The sequence below is a fragment of the Neopelma chrysocephalum genome, unplaced genomic scaffold (assembly GCF_003984885.1).
Source record: "Neopelma chrysocephalum unplaced genomic scaffold, ASM398488v2 Primary Assembly neopelma1_143, whole genome shotgun sequence".
NCBI lineage: Eukaryota > Metazoa > Chordata > Aves > Passeriformes > Pipridae > Neopelma > Neopelma chrysocephalum.
In genome coordinates, this window is record NW_020897805.1 from 543,342 (window position 1) to 559,521 (window position 16,180).

Below are 16,180 nucleotides of genomic sequence, written 5' to 3' on the forward strand. Positions count from 1 at the left end.
CTATGAGACTATCTTCTAATACAACACCTCTTTGCAAGGGAATAAGAAGAGATTTATTATATGTAAAATAAATCAGTTGTGATTATTACCTACATATTTACTGAGGTTTAACAACTGGATAATAGATGCACATTTTATTCCAGTGTTGTTAAACCTCAGTAAATGTGATCTTAATAATCAATCACTATTTAACACACATTCGATAACCATCTAGAAAGATTTCACGTCAAATGTGACCCAAATTCCAAGCAGTAAAACACTGTAATTTTGTTTCATTTCTCTCCTCCTGGTTATAAGAGTGACCTGTTATACTTTGTCAGGTAGGCTCAGAACTTCTGGCCCTGACACTTTTCTTGTGGCTACAGATCAGGTGTGACGTATTTGTGCTTCAATGTTGTTGTGGTTTAACCCCAGGCATTAGCCAAGCCCTATGCAGCCACTCATTCACTCCCCCACCAACAGGATCGAGGAGAGAATCAGAAAGATAAAAGCTAGAAAAATAGCTGTGGATTGAGATAAACACAGTTTAATAGGGAAAGCAAAATACACACATGCAAGCAAAGCAAAACAAAGAAATAATTAACTGCTTCCCATGGGCAGGCAGGTGTTCACCCATCTCCAGGAGCGCAGGGCCCCATCACGTGTAATGGTTGGGAAGACAAACACCATCACTCCAGACGTCCCCATTTCTTCCTTCTTATCCCCCCTTTAAAAATCAAGCATGGCACCATACAGTATGGAATATTCCTCTGGTCAGTTTGGGTCATCTGTTCTAGCTGTGTCTCCTCCCAGCCTTCCATGTACCCCCAGCTTGGCAGTACGAGAAGAAAAAAAGGCTCTGTGTAAGCCCTGCTCAGCAATAACGAAAACATGTCTGTTATCAACCCTGTGTTCAGCACAAATCCAAAACACAACCCCATACCAGCCACTGTGAAGAAAACTAACCCTGCCTTAGCCCAAACCAGCACAAAAGTTCATGGGCTTAGTTACTGACGGTCAGAAGAAGCAAAAGGATCTCCTTCCCATAGAGGGCTGTCAGATCCAGAGGCCACATTAGCATCTATCCACTGAAATGCAACCCTCAGCTGGCTTCCACTGATTGCCTTTCCCTAATCCCATTAGGAGCTCAGTCCCCAAATTTGTTCTTTTGGTTTCTTTCGCTTTTCTTTTTTCCTACCTTTCCTTTTCTTTTCTGTTCTCCTGTATTTCTTTTCTTAGTTTGATTGTTTGTGTTTTTGTTTTGGTTTGGTTTTTTTTGTTTACTGTTTGTCCTTTCAACCAGTCCATTCTTCTCCTGTGTTAACTTTCAGGTTCCCCTTATTATTATAGTGCCACATCCCGGGGCTCCGCACCTCCCACTGCTGCCGCTGCCTATGACCGCCACTAGTTACCATGGAAACCACATGAAACTGCAGGGCGACAGCTTAGGCCTCCACATTGTACCTGTCTGATCACCTCCCTCATCCCTGGGAAGGGTGAAGAGACCTTCTCCGTTCCTCCCCACAGTCCAGTTCCTTCCTCTTCGCCATGAAGGCGCCGGACCAAGCGCTCACCACATGAGACTGAGACCCCCTCCCTCCCCCTGCCCTCCGCCCCGACCGCTTCCCCCACGCCGGGAACAGCCTGCGGCCAAGTGGCTTCTCCTGTGGGAGCCCTCCAATGCCCCTGGGTAAAGCTCAGCCACATGAAGTCCACTCGGCTTCCAGAACTCCAGGGGGACTGGGAAGCAATGCAGCTGGCAACCATTGCCTTACAGGACCCCTTTCTGGGAGCGGTAAGGGCCAGGGAAACAGGGGAGAATGCCGCTCATGAAACACTGTTCCCCAAAGATATACTCTTCTGTGGTGGACTCTTGATGTGTGTAACCTGTGATGGTCACCCTGTTCCCAGGACAGAGGGAACAGTCTGGCTAGAGCAGAGATGGCAGTACAGAGCCCTGGCCCATCTGGCAATGAAGAAAGGACCAAGTAATGATCTGCACCCCATGAGGGGTTCTCTGTGCACCTCATCCCCACTCTCCAGCATGGATTCCCCCAGAGTTGGCTGCACCTCACGGGTGGTGACTTTGCAGGCCAGAATTGGGAGGAACCTCACACATATACCCACAATTTCTGTGACACACAATCAGCTCAGACAGGAGGATGGAGCAACATTTACAAACAAACCGACGAAATGAAGAAATATATAAATAGATATATAAATATAACTGTGTTTTTATGCTTTGTCATGAAGGTCTGTAAAAAGGAACAAAAAAAATCCCCAATTTTCTAAAAAACCCAAGTGAACAAAACCAACAAAAAAACCAAAATAATAATTAAAAACCCTACAAAAATAAAACTCCAAGTCCCATCCCTCCCCACCACCTGAATGGCAGACAAGTTCCTCTGACGTTTGATGCTCCTCTTTCACTCTAGGGTTTTGTTTCCTTTCTGTTTTGCACTACAGTGGGATGGTGGTATTGGAGAGGATTGGATGCCAGCTCCACCCGGGAGCCTCCTCCTCCTCCCCCTTTCCCAAAATCCTGTCTCTGGGGAGCAGTGTGGACAAGTCACATCTGACAAAGTTACCAAACACATCAGTCGACAAAAAAAGCACTCTGAGTCAACAAACGTTTTCCATGTCACTGGTTGGCAAACAAAGAAAACAAGCCCAGCTGCGCTCTAACTGCGCTGTGTGGTGGAAAGTGTGGGGCTTCATCTGGGCCCATCTGATTGCCCTCTGGACAGCTGAGACTGAGATGGACAAATTCAGGATTGGCTGGGATTATTGCTTGGTTCCCTAGCCCTTAGCCTTCAGTCCTTTTACCTTAACCTCTACTCATGACGACTTCAGTTCACCCACATCCCAACTTTCGCAATTTTAGATATGCCCAACACCCATTCTCTGCTGCCGGTGACAACAGCCTCATTATCTGTGCCCAACACCTGATTTCCTAATCACTATAGCCCTGCTATATGGGCCCCCCTTTGATTCCCAGTCCATCTGCTCATACACCTAGTAATTTATAGGCCCCACTCAAATCCATATGCCTGCATCCTACCAGCCAGTTCCAACATACAGCCCCATCTTTCCATGTTCAATCCTACATTGTGCATCCTAATATTTACCCCTTATCCCAAATGCTCACCTGATGATTCTCTAGGGATTCTCTGCTCTTTTTGGTTCCCAAGTGACTGACAAACACTGTTCTGCAAAAGGCTAACTGTCAATAGAAATGCTTATTACTTCTGTATTGTCAGCAAACTCATAAACTGTTCCTTGCACTGACACTTCCTAAAAAATTACTCAAAGAAAACATGAAGGCAGCTATAGCCTGCCCCCAGGGCATCAAGTCTGCCAAAGTAGATCCTTGTTGTTTTAGAGAGGTTTCAGATAAAACTCATGGGCTATTGTCCGTGGACAATGACAGGATTGAGAATAAAACCCCCAAAGGGCATAGAAATGAACAGTGGAGCAATCTGTACAGCCAACATCATGTATAAAATCCAAAGTTCAAAGCCTCTGAGGAGATGTGGTAGTGGACTCTATTCTGTCTCCAAGTTAAACTTGTATGTATGAAATCCACCATCAGTAAACAGCTGTGTTGATCCCAAAGGCCCCTTTCACCTCACTCTTTTAGCCTTTGCATGGATTTAGCTGATTATATGTCCGTGTCTTCTTTAATGGGTTGCCCAAATGATAAGGGAATTTGGGGGGATATTTACATAGAAGATATAGAGCTAAAATCTGTTCCTATGCAGAATAAAATCAAAGAGGTTACTCCTGATCTGTTAAAAGTGTCATTCTGCACATCTTACCTCTGAGTAACCTGCTGCAAATAGCAGAGTTATTACACTATCACTGAGACCAGAATTTGGCCTGTTATCCCATCTTATTCTTTGAGACAAGAAAATTCTGTGCAATTTCTAAAAATATACTTTCACCACTCCTCCTCTTTTCCTTCACAGACATCAGATAGATGCTGAACCCTGTTAGTAGTGTCTCACTTTTAGTCTCTCAGTACAACCTTTGCTCTATTTGTGCACCACCCAGATTCACTCAGTAGGTGGTCAGGGCAGAGGCAATAAATCCCAGGACCAACAAGGAGAAGGTCCTGAGGAGACTAAAGAAAAGAGACTCTCACACCTCCCACTTGGCCACCTGCAGCCCAGGGGCCAGCTTGAGAAAAACTAGCAGCTCAGAAATGCTTATTTTTATAATGGTGTTTTGCTAAACTTGAGACATGAGCTAGGGTCTGAAAGCAGGATTTAGTTGGCTCACTCATGGCTGGCTTCATTTGACCCTTGGAGGGCCAAATCTGTTGTTGGTTGAACTCCACTGATGAAAGAGGATTTCCACCAGGCACTGGATTGGTTTGGAAAGTTCATAAGTACAGCATGTAGTTTGACTTGGAAAATTAAAAGGAAAGCAGAATTATGCAAAAAAACTGGGCAGTCTAATCCTCTTCCACCACCATCTGTAGACCCTCATGCGAATGTACTGAATTACATTTGCCAAAGAGTTTCTTGTGTTGGTTGTTTTGATTTACAGTCGGTGGATGCATTGTAAAGCAGTATTATAGCCCAAGTCTAGTAGCTGACGTGGGGATTTATGTGGTGATATTATGCAGAAGAAAACCATCAATATTCATATAGATTCCATTAGACTGGACTATGCAGGAAACGCAAAAATTCTACCAATTATTTAATATTATGTTATTTGCAAAAAACAATTGCTGCTTTGTAGGAAGATAATGTGTGTAATGTGAAGGCAATTCCTCTTGTATATAAGTTCATCTCCATCTTCATCATGGTAGTTATTAAAACAGCCTCGTCTCATCCTGTAGATAAGGAACACGCTGTGTGTACTGTGCAAGTCTCGTTGTGCTCACTGAAAACAAAACGATGTGTTCAATAAAGCACAGCACAAATTCAGAACCTGAGGGAACAGCCAAACCTTGGAAGGACCCCTTTCCCCAACAGGCCAACAGCTGCTTTTGTATAGGTGGAATTTTTTTTCTTTTATTTTTATTTTCCTTTAAAAAATTTTACAGGAAAAAAATGAAAAAGGATTGGAGGAAGAAATATTATGCAAAATCCAGTGAAGTCTGACTCAAACCTCTCCTCAATTCTGCTGTGTCTTACCTTTCCCATATTTCTTTCTCACACCCTCTTTCCATTCAATTTCTATCCCTCTCTTTTATTATTTCTCATTCCCAATGCACTTTTCTATCCAGGGAGGGAACAGCGTTATCGATATGGGAGCAGGTATCTGGGACCTCAAACTCCCCAGTTCTCTCTATCGCTCTAGAAAACCTTTGTCAAATCCAATTTCCCCCTCTACCTCAGTTCCAACCCTCTGTAAAATGGGAATAACAATAGTTTCTAGTTCACAGGGGGATTGTGCAGCTGAATCAATTAGCACTGCCTCAGTGCTTTGAGATTCTGGATAGAAAATTCTATCAAACTGTTAAGTATTATTGTGAATAATAATTAATGTTTCCATTACATTTCTCTCTTTTCCTTTTTCTCACAACTCATCCTTTGTTTCTTTATTATTTTTCTTAGCTCTCCCTTCACTTCTTCCTTTTCCGATCATTCTTAGTTTTGCTGCTATGTTTGCTTTATCTAATGGACCAAGCAGAAATGTGAACCTGGATCTCCTTCTGTCTCCACTTGATCATGGGGGAAGAATCTCGTGAGTTCTCAAATGCCATGCTTGGCAAAAGGGACCATGGCATTTAAAACTGGCAGCACTTTTGAGTCCTGTTCTCTGAAGCTCCTTTTGGCCCAACAGGATGTGGGGCAAGACACAGGAAGGGGTTGCGTGAGGTGGATGCATTAAAGCTGACACTGCTGTGGCCTGTAAATCTGTTGGGGAGGGTTGGTGGCAATGAGCCCTGCTGTGGTAACAGAAGTTTGCATGCTTTCTGACCCATCGGTAGCGATGAATCAACCTCAGAGTACAACTTCAGAATTAATCACAACATGAATGTGAGGACGTTAAACAAACAAGAAAAGGAAAACAAAAAAACCCTGCACCTCTTTCTTCTCTTGAGTATATACTTATATATGCATATTAACATTTCCCTAAAGGAATTTTTAGTTTGCTGAACTGTTGGAAAAAAACCACCCTTTTGTCCCTAAGGAAAAGCACCCCTCTGGGCAAAGAAATAAGAATCATAGCTGAGCTGCCCCCTTTGGCACTGACAGAGTGAGGGCTTCTGAGGGACCCACAAATACCACAGTGTGCTTCCTTGACTGGGCCCAGGACAGTGGCAACCTTGCAAAGCAGGGAGGAGGGACCAAACTGACAATTACAGAACTGATGACAAATCTAACCGTAGAGCAGCTCTGCTGATGATCTCCAGGCTAAGCTAGACATGAGACCGTGGAGGGGAGGGGGCCAGTGCCAGGTGCAGGGTCACATCCATTCTAGGCTGCTGCAGCCCCTCTTGGCTTTTCCTCATCACTTCAGTTCTGTTTGACCATTTTCTTTTCTCTTTTTGTGCACATGAGAAATAAAAGCAATTTTTTTTTGTATGTCATTTTTGTGGCTTCTGGCTTGTTTCTCTTTCCCTCTCCTACTCTCTCTACCCCCCTCCTCAGCACTTCACTCTCCAGTAGATTCCCCTTGAGGTCTCTGGGATGTTACATTTGTTGCACCTCACACCCTTGGGGCACCATGTAAACAACACCATGATTGCTAACAACCACCACGCTGGGTGATGGAAGGCACTGCACATGCTTGCAACACCCCATAGTACAATCCACCCTCTGAGGCCCTGCCAACCCCCACACGCTTCTATTCATTGCCAGCAGGACTCCCTCGTCTGCTGATCTCACTCAGTTGACTCCCAATGATCCATAACACATCAGGTGTTCCCAGGTAGTTCAAAAAATCAAAATGCCGCAACATCAGAAAGATGTGGGGTAAAACCCAGAATCTCCTTTCCCTTTATGCCTGTTTCCCCTTAGCCCCAACTGGAGATGAGCAACACCTGCCCAGTGTGCGTCCAGGAGGATTTAAAATCTTCCCAAATCAGCCCTGATGCTCCATCAGAGCACTGAGGGGGCTGTGTGAGAGGTCTCAGTAAAGAAAGGGTGGCTGACAGCTCTCCGGTCTTACTCCCCCTTCTCTGCTACCCTGATTTTAGTTTCACAAGAGGAATTCTGTTAGCCTGATGTTTTATTATAGCCTGCTCTCTCTTAATCTCTGTCTTGGTTAACTGGGGTGCAAAACCAAATGCAAGTCATTAATAACCCATTCTCCAAGCTATTCATCAATCACCTAACAGCTGGGCATTATATTAAGGTATGCTATAAACATACCAAATACTGAAGTATTCACTCAATTTTTCCTCAGTTAAGCATTAATTCCACAGAAAGTCATATGCAGTTTAAGGTCATAGAGGCAGAGTAAAAATGTAGCAATGAGTCAGGTTAGACTAAATCAATTTTGCTCCTACAATTTTTAGTCATTAACAAGTATTTTCACAACAGCTCATGAAAACCAGTGGGCCACATTTTCTGCCAGTGCATGTGTATCTTAAGGAAAGCCTGTGCAGAAGTGCTGTCATGAAATCAAATGCTTTCACTCATCAGAGACTTAAAACATTTCCTTTTGTTTCATTTTCTGTTTTCCCTTGCAGTATTAATAGAATAGGCAGAAAATCCTCCAAAATAACATTTTCCATAAGTGAAAGTCAATTTGTTGAAATCCAAACAGACTGTAAAAGCAATTCAATTTTCACAACACTGCAGCAAAACTGCCTGGCAACTATCCTGAAGTCAAAGGCCTCAGGTTTCCAGGGTCTGCTGCCTATGAGACAGACAGGCCTGGGATGTGATGCAGGGACAGGCTTGTGCTTGAAATTGGAACAAAACTGGATTCCAAAATTCTGAAATCTTCTATGCATCAGAATTCTCTTTCTCTACCAAAGTTTAGGTGATAAGATTGAAAGAGCAAATTGATAGATGAAGTCCTAGATGTTAAATTGACTGGAATCAAAGGAAATTACTAATGTACGTTCGCTGTCAGAGTTGAACGACAGGCTAAGAATCAACAGATAGATGTGTCAAAAGAAAAGAAAATGGATTTTCAAAATTCATCCTGGTAAAATAATCTTAAAAGAATGATTTAGAAACTAGCATGATCATCTCATTTATATCACACTTTATACAGCCTAGAGATCTTCGATCTGATATTCCTGCGTAAGTCTCCATAACTGATTGTAGAACTACAGCAAAACTTTTGCAACTTTCAAGAACTTCTATTTCTTGCAGAAAGAAATACTTGCATGAAAGAGCTATTTTCAGCATTTCAACTAGTATTATGTTCCTTTAATAATCCTGCATAATCAATGGGAGTTCTCAGTGTCAAAATGTTATGTGATAAAACTAAAAAGAGCACCACAGTCTGTCTCCAAATGAGGAAAATATCGTAAGAGTTTATGCAACACTAACTAAAGAAATCCTCTTTATGATTACTCTGACGGGAAAAATAAAGAAAAGTTTGAACATTCTGAGATTATGACAACCTTCTTTAAAAATAAATACACTCTTTAATGAGCTGTAGGCAAGGATAGATAATACACATCTCAAAGTGCTAACTTATGTAGTGGATGAATTTACTGGACACACAGTCAGCTCTGAAAAACAGTGGGGAGTGGCAAAAATGAAAGCACAGCAAACATGGCATCAATGTTTTAAAGGATTCTGAAAACTATGATCTAGTAAATCTACACGATGTTTGTATAGAAAGGAAAATACTTTAAAGTATTAAGAGAAAGATCAGCTCACTAAACAAGTAATGGTTAAAGAAGATATGCATAGTAAACAGTATGTACATGAATTCTTCTCTTCTTTAGAAGAAAGCTGGGAACATCCTGAGGACAGTTAACTTACTTGATTCAGGAGCTGTCTGCAGTGAAGCAAAGGAAGTTTGTTAGAGACTGTATTTTAGCCCCTCATACTCGAAAATCATGAAGCAAGTACACACAAAAATCACAAGATTGACTGGAAATCATGTAATTTGTATATAACACCAGACATAATTTTGTATATATGTATATTTATATACATGTATATAAAATAAATACAAAATAACTTTTGTTTAACTTCTAATTGCAGTGTTCTCGAGACATCTATAGCTACGCTTTTAATGGTGCCTCTTCCACTGTAAGAGTCAGAAATTCACTTCTAGTGAAAAGGAAGCATCTCACCACATCACAGGGACCCTGTGGTCTAGTGCTTTCAGAAGCAGCTCAAATGTCACAAGACCTGGAAATGGCCCAGTAACTCCTGGCAAGGCTGACTGAGCTGGTCTGATACCAAAGCTTATGATAGACCTGGGTTTTTTCCTGTCTTCTGCTGTGTGACATTTTGGTGGAAGATGCCCACCCAAAGCATGTTTGATAATTTCAAGTTCAAAACTCTACCTGAAAATTCATTCCATAGCAGATGCTTGTAAAGGACCTTTTTCCACTGGTCCTTATCCCTGTAGCAGGAGAACCCCTCTTGTCAACCGTGGCTGCTTCTTGCAACCCTTGTCCCGTCCCTGGAAGTGTTCAAGGCCAGGTTGGACAGGGCTCTGAGCAACCCGATCAGCAGGGTGGCATCCCGGCCCAGTGGCAGAGGAGTTGGAACTAGATGATCTTTAAGGTTCCTTCCAACCCAAACCATTATATGATTATATAATAACCTTCAATCTGAGACCAATTTCAAACACATCCTGCTGAACACTTACGAAAGGAATACAAACAAAACCTACACAGAAAACCTAAATGGTATGAGGCTGAACAGTGTGAAACTTCACACAAATAGAGAACTTCTCTGTACAGAAGAAAGAAGCATCTTTCTTCCATGTCAGCATCCATGAGAATGCAGTTTTAACAACAGAGCTGCGTTTGGAACCTCCTTAATACACCAGCAATGGTTAGTTACAGTACCTAGCTAATAAGGCAGCTTCCACATATGCACTTTTCAGACTCATATACGGAAGTCAAATCATTGCTAACAAGCAAATAAATCCAAAGCCCCTTATTTTCATGCTTCTTTTTCTAACACCAAGTAATTTTTAACTTATGCTTTTAAAATACCTAGTTTGTTTTTAAGGAAACTGCTTTTAATGTAACTGGGAAAAGTGAGCTTGTGGACTTAGATGCACTGCATTGGCAGCTATTCTTCTACTGATTGTTTTTTGTTCTTACTGTTTGCTAATTGAAAAAGATTGAAAATCACTTCTCTAGATATGCTTCAAATCTCAGAACTTGACATAAAATCCAGAAATCCGAATTTCTACCAAGCAACATCTAGGTAACAGTTAGCTGTCTAACCCATGGGGAAAATTTATATATCCTATACCCCTGTTAAAGCTGAGTAGAAATAGGATAATAGTTTGCTAACATTATCAGCTGAGACAATCTTTTACCTCAATCAGACACAGTCCACACTCAGAAAGTCCCAGACAGACTCTGCACAGAATCATTTTCCTTAAATGTCATGAGTTGCCTATTTTAAATTGAAAAGTTCCAGAGAAAAAAAACAGCAGAAATTGAGCCAAGGCTGCAAAGGTGGGTACCCAAAAGTAAGTAAGCGCCAGAATACGGGAAGACTGGACAGAACTCTGTGGGCAATATGCCAGAGGGAACAGGAGAGAAATTAAATGAACTTGTCATACTTTTTGCTCTCTAACTTTGTAGAGTCTATTAGTAACACAGAGTAAGATTAGCACAAGAGGTTTGCACCACCAGGAACAGGAACTCCTTGTACACTCCCTACCATCCACCTTTGTCTAGCCATCCATTTACATCACACAAGTGTAATATGCTAGTACGTTAAATTTGCTAATAAACCAGGATGTGAGCATGTTATAGCTACTTAGTATTCAGTTTGCTCTTTTATAAATGATTTGGTAGAGAATCAGGCCCTCCTCTCCCTCTCTAGCTGACTCTCATCTGATTCTAATTCAATTTCTCTGCCTATTGTTTATTTCACCGCTCCCCTGTGAAGTGTCAAATGCTGATGTTCCGTCAGCCTAGAACTGTCGTTTATATTTGTCATTCAGTCCTTGTTAAAAAATAAAACAGGACTGCGCCTGCCTTGGAGCGCTCTGCCTGGGAATTCCCTGTGGTAAAATTAGTCCATTTAGATGGAAAGTTTTGTGTCACTCCCCTGTCTAAATTGGCAGATCTGGCTCTTTTGCAAAAACCAATAAACTGTGAACCTTGATGCATCTGTCAATCAAACTCATCTTTCGTGAGCAAAGCCAGATGACAACAAAAGCTGGGCAGGCTCCTCCGATTGGTTCTTCTCATTTAGGCATATCAGGAGGCACCTGTCACTCCTCTGGCTCAGCATCATGCTCAGAGGGACTCCATTCATGGAGAGATGAAGCCTTATTGGGGGCTGGGTTGGGGATGGGATGGGAAAGGAGGAAGGGGGAGTTTACCCTTCTCACTTTCAATACAATCTGCAGCTTGGCTTCTTCCTCATGGCTCTGGTGAGAGGCAAGGAACTGGCATCACCTTTTGTTCTGGAAATGCTTTTCTAACACCTTAAGTGAATGCTTTAATTTCTTAAACTGTGCAGGTTTTCTGGTAGCTAAAAGGGTGTAGCAGGAGCAGCAAATGTGACATGCTACAACCCTGGGGCTCTGGGAATGGAGCCGCAATACCATGGAGGAGAGACAGGATACATTCCAAACCCCTTTCCAAAGCTGCTGTGTGCACCCTGCCTATCTGGTCACCCACTGAAGAGAAGCAGAGAAGGTATTTCTACCTGTTTGCTAGGAAAGGAAGAGATTGCACACTGGCTGCATGTCAAGGGATGATTTTTATATAAAGGCATAAAAGAGAAAGAAAATGCCAGCAAAGAGCAATAGCAGGTACAGAACAGCTCACACTATGGTGCTTGAGAGGAGCTGGGGCACTTAGGAGCTGGTGATACATATGGGAATGATCCCCAAAAATCGGATTTCAGGGGACATCTCAACTTGTCCAGTTTTCACTGGAAAATTCTGAACTCTGCTGTCTGCCCCAAAAAAGTATGTCAAATTTTTATTAATTGTTCCTTTTGCATTCAAAAACCCAATTTAACCTAATTTTTTGAAGTGTACTTATTTGCACATTTCCATTAGATGGCCACTGAACCATTCAAGAAACTTGTTCGTCCACAGAGCTGATACTTGATGATGGATTTATGTTGCCTCTTAGGTTCCCCATCACAAACCTCATCTCAGGTACCTGTATTTTCTCTTTCTACATTGTTTTGCTCAGAACAGCTCTGCCAACATACGTCACTTACACTGTTTGCAGGTATCACTGTAATTGGCTTTGGCAGTGCAGTAGCCAACCAGTTCACTCAAAATCAGAATACAATACATGACTATTTCTCACAGCTGCCTTACAAGTCTTATGAAAGTTTTGTTCCTTTGCTTACAGGATATATAAGATGGAAATCTCAGCCTTCATAAAAGAGTTGTGAGTTCATTTGGTTCTGCCATCCCATTTCAATTACAGGCTCAAAAATACAAGACAAAAATGAAAACAAACAGCAAAAAAGCTCTTTATGACATTTAAGTTCATGTCATTATTCTTGCAGGTGGAGGATAACAGTTCTTTCTTACTGAGTGGTTGAGACTTGGCATACAAAGTACTGATTTTCGTGTGAGAGATGAATCTGGTAAAACATTTACCAGGTGATGCTAGTTAGCATTCATATACACATTTCCTGGGCTACGCATATAAGGTCAAAATACAATCTGTACCTCATTATTTGGGGTCTTGAAAAGACTGCTAAAAGACTGCTTTTAGCAAGCAGCTGACTCTGAATGAATACACAAAGTAGCATAGCCAAAGGCTACAGTCACAGAAAGAAACATTACAGTCCCTATGTACTGTGACTATGAACCATATTAATATCACCTACAGATAGCAAGACAACAACTCTGTGCGTTAGGTACAGTACAAAGTAAGACATCATTCCTGTCCTGACCAACTCATTTATCATTAGATAAAACTGAAAGGAAAGTCATTCAACACTGCTCACCTGATCATTCACAGAAAAGGAAAAACATAAATCTCACCAGCCACACCAGCTCACTGGATCCTCTTGCCCTTTATGCAGGTATGGATAAAAGCAAAGGGGGGCATCATCAACTAGCCCTAGGTAATTTTTTTTCCCCAAAATTCCTGGGAAAGTAAATGAAAGAAAAGATAATCGATTTTCAACACAGGTTTTCTACCTGCTTCATCATTTTCTGGCAGGGGAATACATACACATAACATAAAAAATGTCTAAGCAAATGAGTTGGAAAATGCTGTGACAAAACAGAAGAGAAACTTTAAGATGCTGCATAGTGGAAATAGAGTGCTAACAAATAGGTCACAGAAGCACACCAATAGCCCAGATAATGTCCGCAAAACTTTTAATTCGGGAAGATGCTTGGCCAAGATCCCCAAAAGCAGCTCTCTAAAATGTAACCCACAGGTAACCCGCACTCAGGGATCTAACCAAACACCGCTAGTTTCCCAAAGTCATCAACAGCCCAGCACTTTCCCAGACCATGAGCATCTTTTCTTGTTGCAGATGCACACAGAAGTGGAGTGAGATTTCCTTCCATGATTTGTTCTCATCCCATCAACTTTGAGGCCAATAACTATAAGAAACTGGCAAGTATTCTGAACTGCATAATCTTTGTTATTCAGTTTCATCTTTGTCAGAATATTCCAAAGGCTCAGTTTCTGCAGTTGGGGCCAGCTCCTCAAAAGGGTTCAAATGTGAGCTAGGCATGTAAATATGTACAGTTCAGTATTTTTACTACAAGACTTTGAGAAATGTTTGGACACTCAGCTGTACACTACACAGTTTTAGCTTTTTTGAAATTTTTTGTAACATCTTTTGCTAAAGATCCTCAAAAATTTACCCATCATTTTTTTCTGTATCTAATCAGACCTGAGATTTAATGAATTAATTTATTTTTAACTTGCCCTTCTTTGAAAAGTCTGTTCTAAAGTCCATTAAGAAAACTCCTCCCCTGTTCTTCTACCAGCTAGGATACATATTTACCATTCAAATTCTTTTTAAGCTTTAGTATAAATCAGAAGGGACTTAAGTTATACCCTGTGCTTCAGCTGTTTAATTTTGCTCCCCCTTCTGTCTGTATCAGGTGATCACTCTCACTAGATTTAAGGTATTACTGTCTGTAGCAGGAATTCTCTTGCTGCTTTGTTTGCATAGCAAACGTAGTGGGCTCCTGGCCCACACCAGAGGTCTCAAAGACCTCCCGTGAAATAAACTATGAACAGCAAAATATCTGGGGGCAAAGGCCACAAAGCACTGTTCCTGTGAAACATCCTGGTGATGTTGAACATTTCTTCTCCTTGAAGGCGAATTCTCTGAATTACTGACTTCCCAGAAAATCCTGCTCTGGGTCAAGGTGCCACATGTGAAGTTCCCACCAAAAGGAGGGGAGAGAGAGTGGAAACAAAACTAAAGGGAACTCAGAACAGTCTTTGACTCTGGAAACCTGGCACAATCTTTATTGATCTCATGTGCACCTTTCTAATTTTGTCTTTGAGTATAGATTGTCTATTTTCACCCATTATTGTTTGTTTATTCATGTGTTTTACCTCTTGGTATGTATTTTACTTGGCTGATACAACAAAAGCAAAAAAAATCAATAACGTTTCTATTTGCTCTGAAACCTGTTTGCCTTTGCAGACCAAGACTGAGCACACACTTTACCTATTCCCTCAGAAGAAAGGGAGACTCCAGAACATGTGGGACCCATGGTGAAGAGTGTGGCAGGGAAAGGCAAATGTTTACATGGTCATAGCACAGGGCTGGGCTTCATTATTTTTGTGTTTCATTCAAAGGTGACTGGGAGGCTTTTTGGAGTCCTTCCTTCTAAGTTAGTCATAAATCAGCAAAAGTACTAGGTTTGTGTGATCTCTGAATTACAAAGGCTTTAATACAGAAAAATTAAAGCTTTGATGTATCTCTTCCCTTGCACAACCACTCAAAATACCGAGAAGTTGAGCCTGGATTATTTGGTTACTTACACACAGAATTCAGTGTTAGTTTTGTGCAATACATATCTGTGTACGGTAACAGTGAGTGTCAGAGCCCATGTTAAATGGCCAACCAAAAGCCTCAAAAGGCAGCTGGAATCTTAGACTACTGAGATTGGTTTGTGCTCCAGAACAGCCCTTGATTTGCCAAAACAGACACTCAGTTTGAAATTCCCCATGCTGCTAATAGAGGAGATACTGACAAAAATCATACAGCTGCAAAAACTCCCTTATGCTCCTTCTCCTCAGATGTAAGCGTTGTGATTGCAAGTCCTCTTACTTTGTCCTATTAACCCTATTTGAAAGTGACAAAAGGGTGGTGAATCTGCAAGCCACTGATGATCTGATTTGCTTATCAAAGATGGAAAATGTTTTCCCTGACACTGTTTCTCCCTAGGCACACAAAACTAGTGAGTGGTCTAACATGGCTTGCTCCTAAATTGATAAACCTTGAAAAAAATATGGCAGAATTCTAGTTTTGGTTATCAGGGACAAAATAATAACAGCTATTTTTTCTGCCATCTATCTCCATTGTATTACATTTTTCATCCTAAATGAGCTCTTCTCAGCATCTCTTATTCAAATCCTAAACAAGTCACCTAAGATACAGCCCACACTGAAGAAGCCAAAGAGAGGAGAAAATGGTCATTAGAAGAAGAGATGGAAACAGTTTAAAAACAAAAGCACTAGCCATACTTCCTCCATGGAGGATTTCACATGCCTTGAATAAACACAGTGCAAAAGAGCCCCTTTATGCTACTCTCTGGGCTGCCAAAGTAGCAGACTGCTACTCACAGAAGTTTCTGCTGTGAATTCAGGCATGGCTCCAGTGTTTGAAAATACACAATATTGATAGCAACCAACTTGTATATGCAATCAACTATGGTTCTCAACTTGAGCAATGAGATTTTACCTTTCTGACCAAAGTGACTACCTTTTCTCAATCCTACAGGATGTTTGCCTACATTGAGGGTAACTCCCTCAGACTCGTTGGAGAGTTCCTATAAAGCTCAGTTAATGCTGCAGTATTGATATGACATGTTACTTGTGCTGTGCTAAAGACAGAGACTGACTCTACAAATATCAGTGAGAATCTGTCGGTTCTGCTCATGACTGAGTATCCACTTG

The 16,180-nt window shown here is 41.5% G+C and overlaps 1 protein-coding gene and 1 long non-coding RNA gene across 12 annotated transcripts in view; one reads left to right on the forward strand and one right to left on the reverse strand.

Annotated features, from left to right (window-relative positions):
• PAX2 (paired box 2) overlaps positions 1 to 4,128 on the forward strand; it is a 99,575-nt gene extending 95,447 nt beyond the window's left edge. For 6 of the 10 annotated variants that reach the window (XM_027700209.1, XM_027700203.1, XM_027700205.1 and 3 more), the window contains one exon: positions 1,330 to 4,128. In XM_027700209.1, coding sequence (XP_027556010.1) covers positions 1,330 to 1,451 — 122 coding nt within the window. In that variant the 3' untranslated portion in view covers positions 1,452 to 4,128. Of the gene's footprint in view, positions 1 to 1,310 lie in introns of all 10 variants that reach the window. The other 4 variants (XM_027700210.1, XM_027700215.1, XM_027700212.1 and 1 more) reach the window with 1 other exon arrangement.
• The window catches only part of LOC113975780, a 211,767-nt gene that overhangs the window by 100,581 nt on the left and 95,006 nt on the right, over positions 1 to 16,180 (reverse strand). Inside the window, exon 4 of one of the 2 annotated variants that reach the window (XR_003536915.1) lies at positions 4,671 to 4,869. The exons of the other annotated variant lie outside the window; for it this stretch is intronic. This is a non-coding gene — a long non-coding RNA (uncharacterized LOC113975780). Of the gene's footprint in view, positions 1 to 4,670; positions 4,870 to 16,180 lie in introns of those variants that run through there. 2 annotated transcript variants of the gene reach the window in all.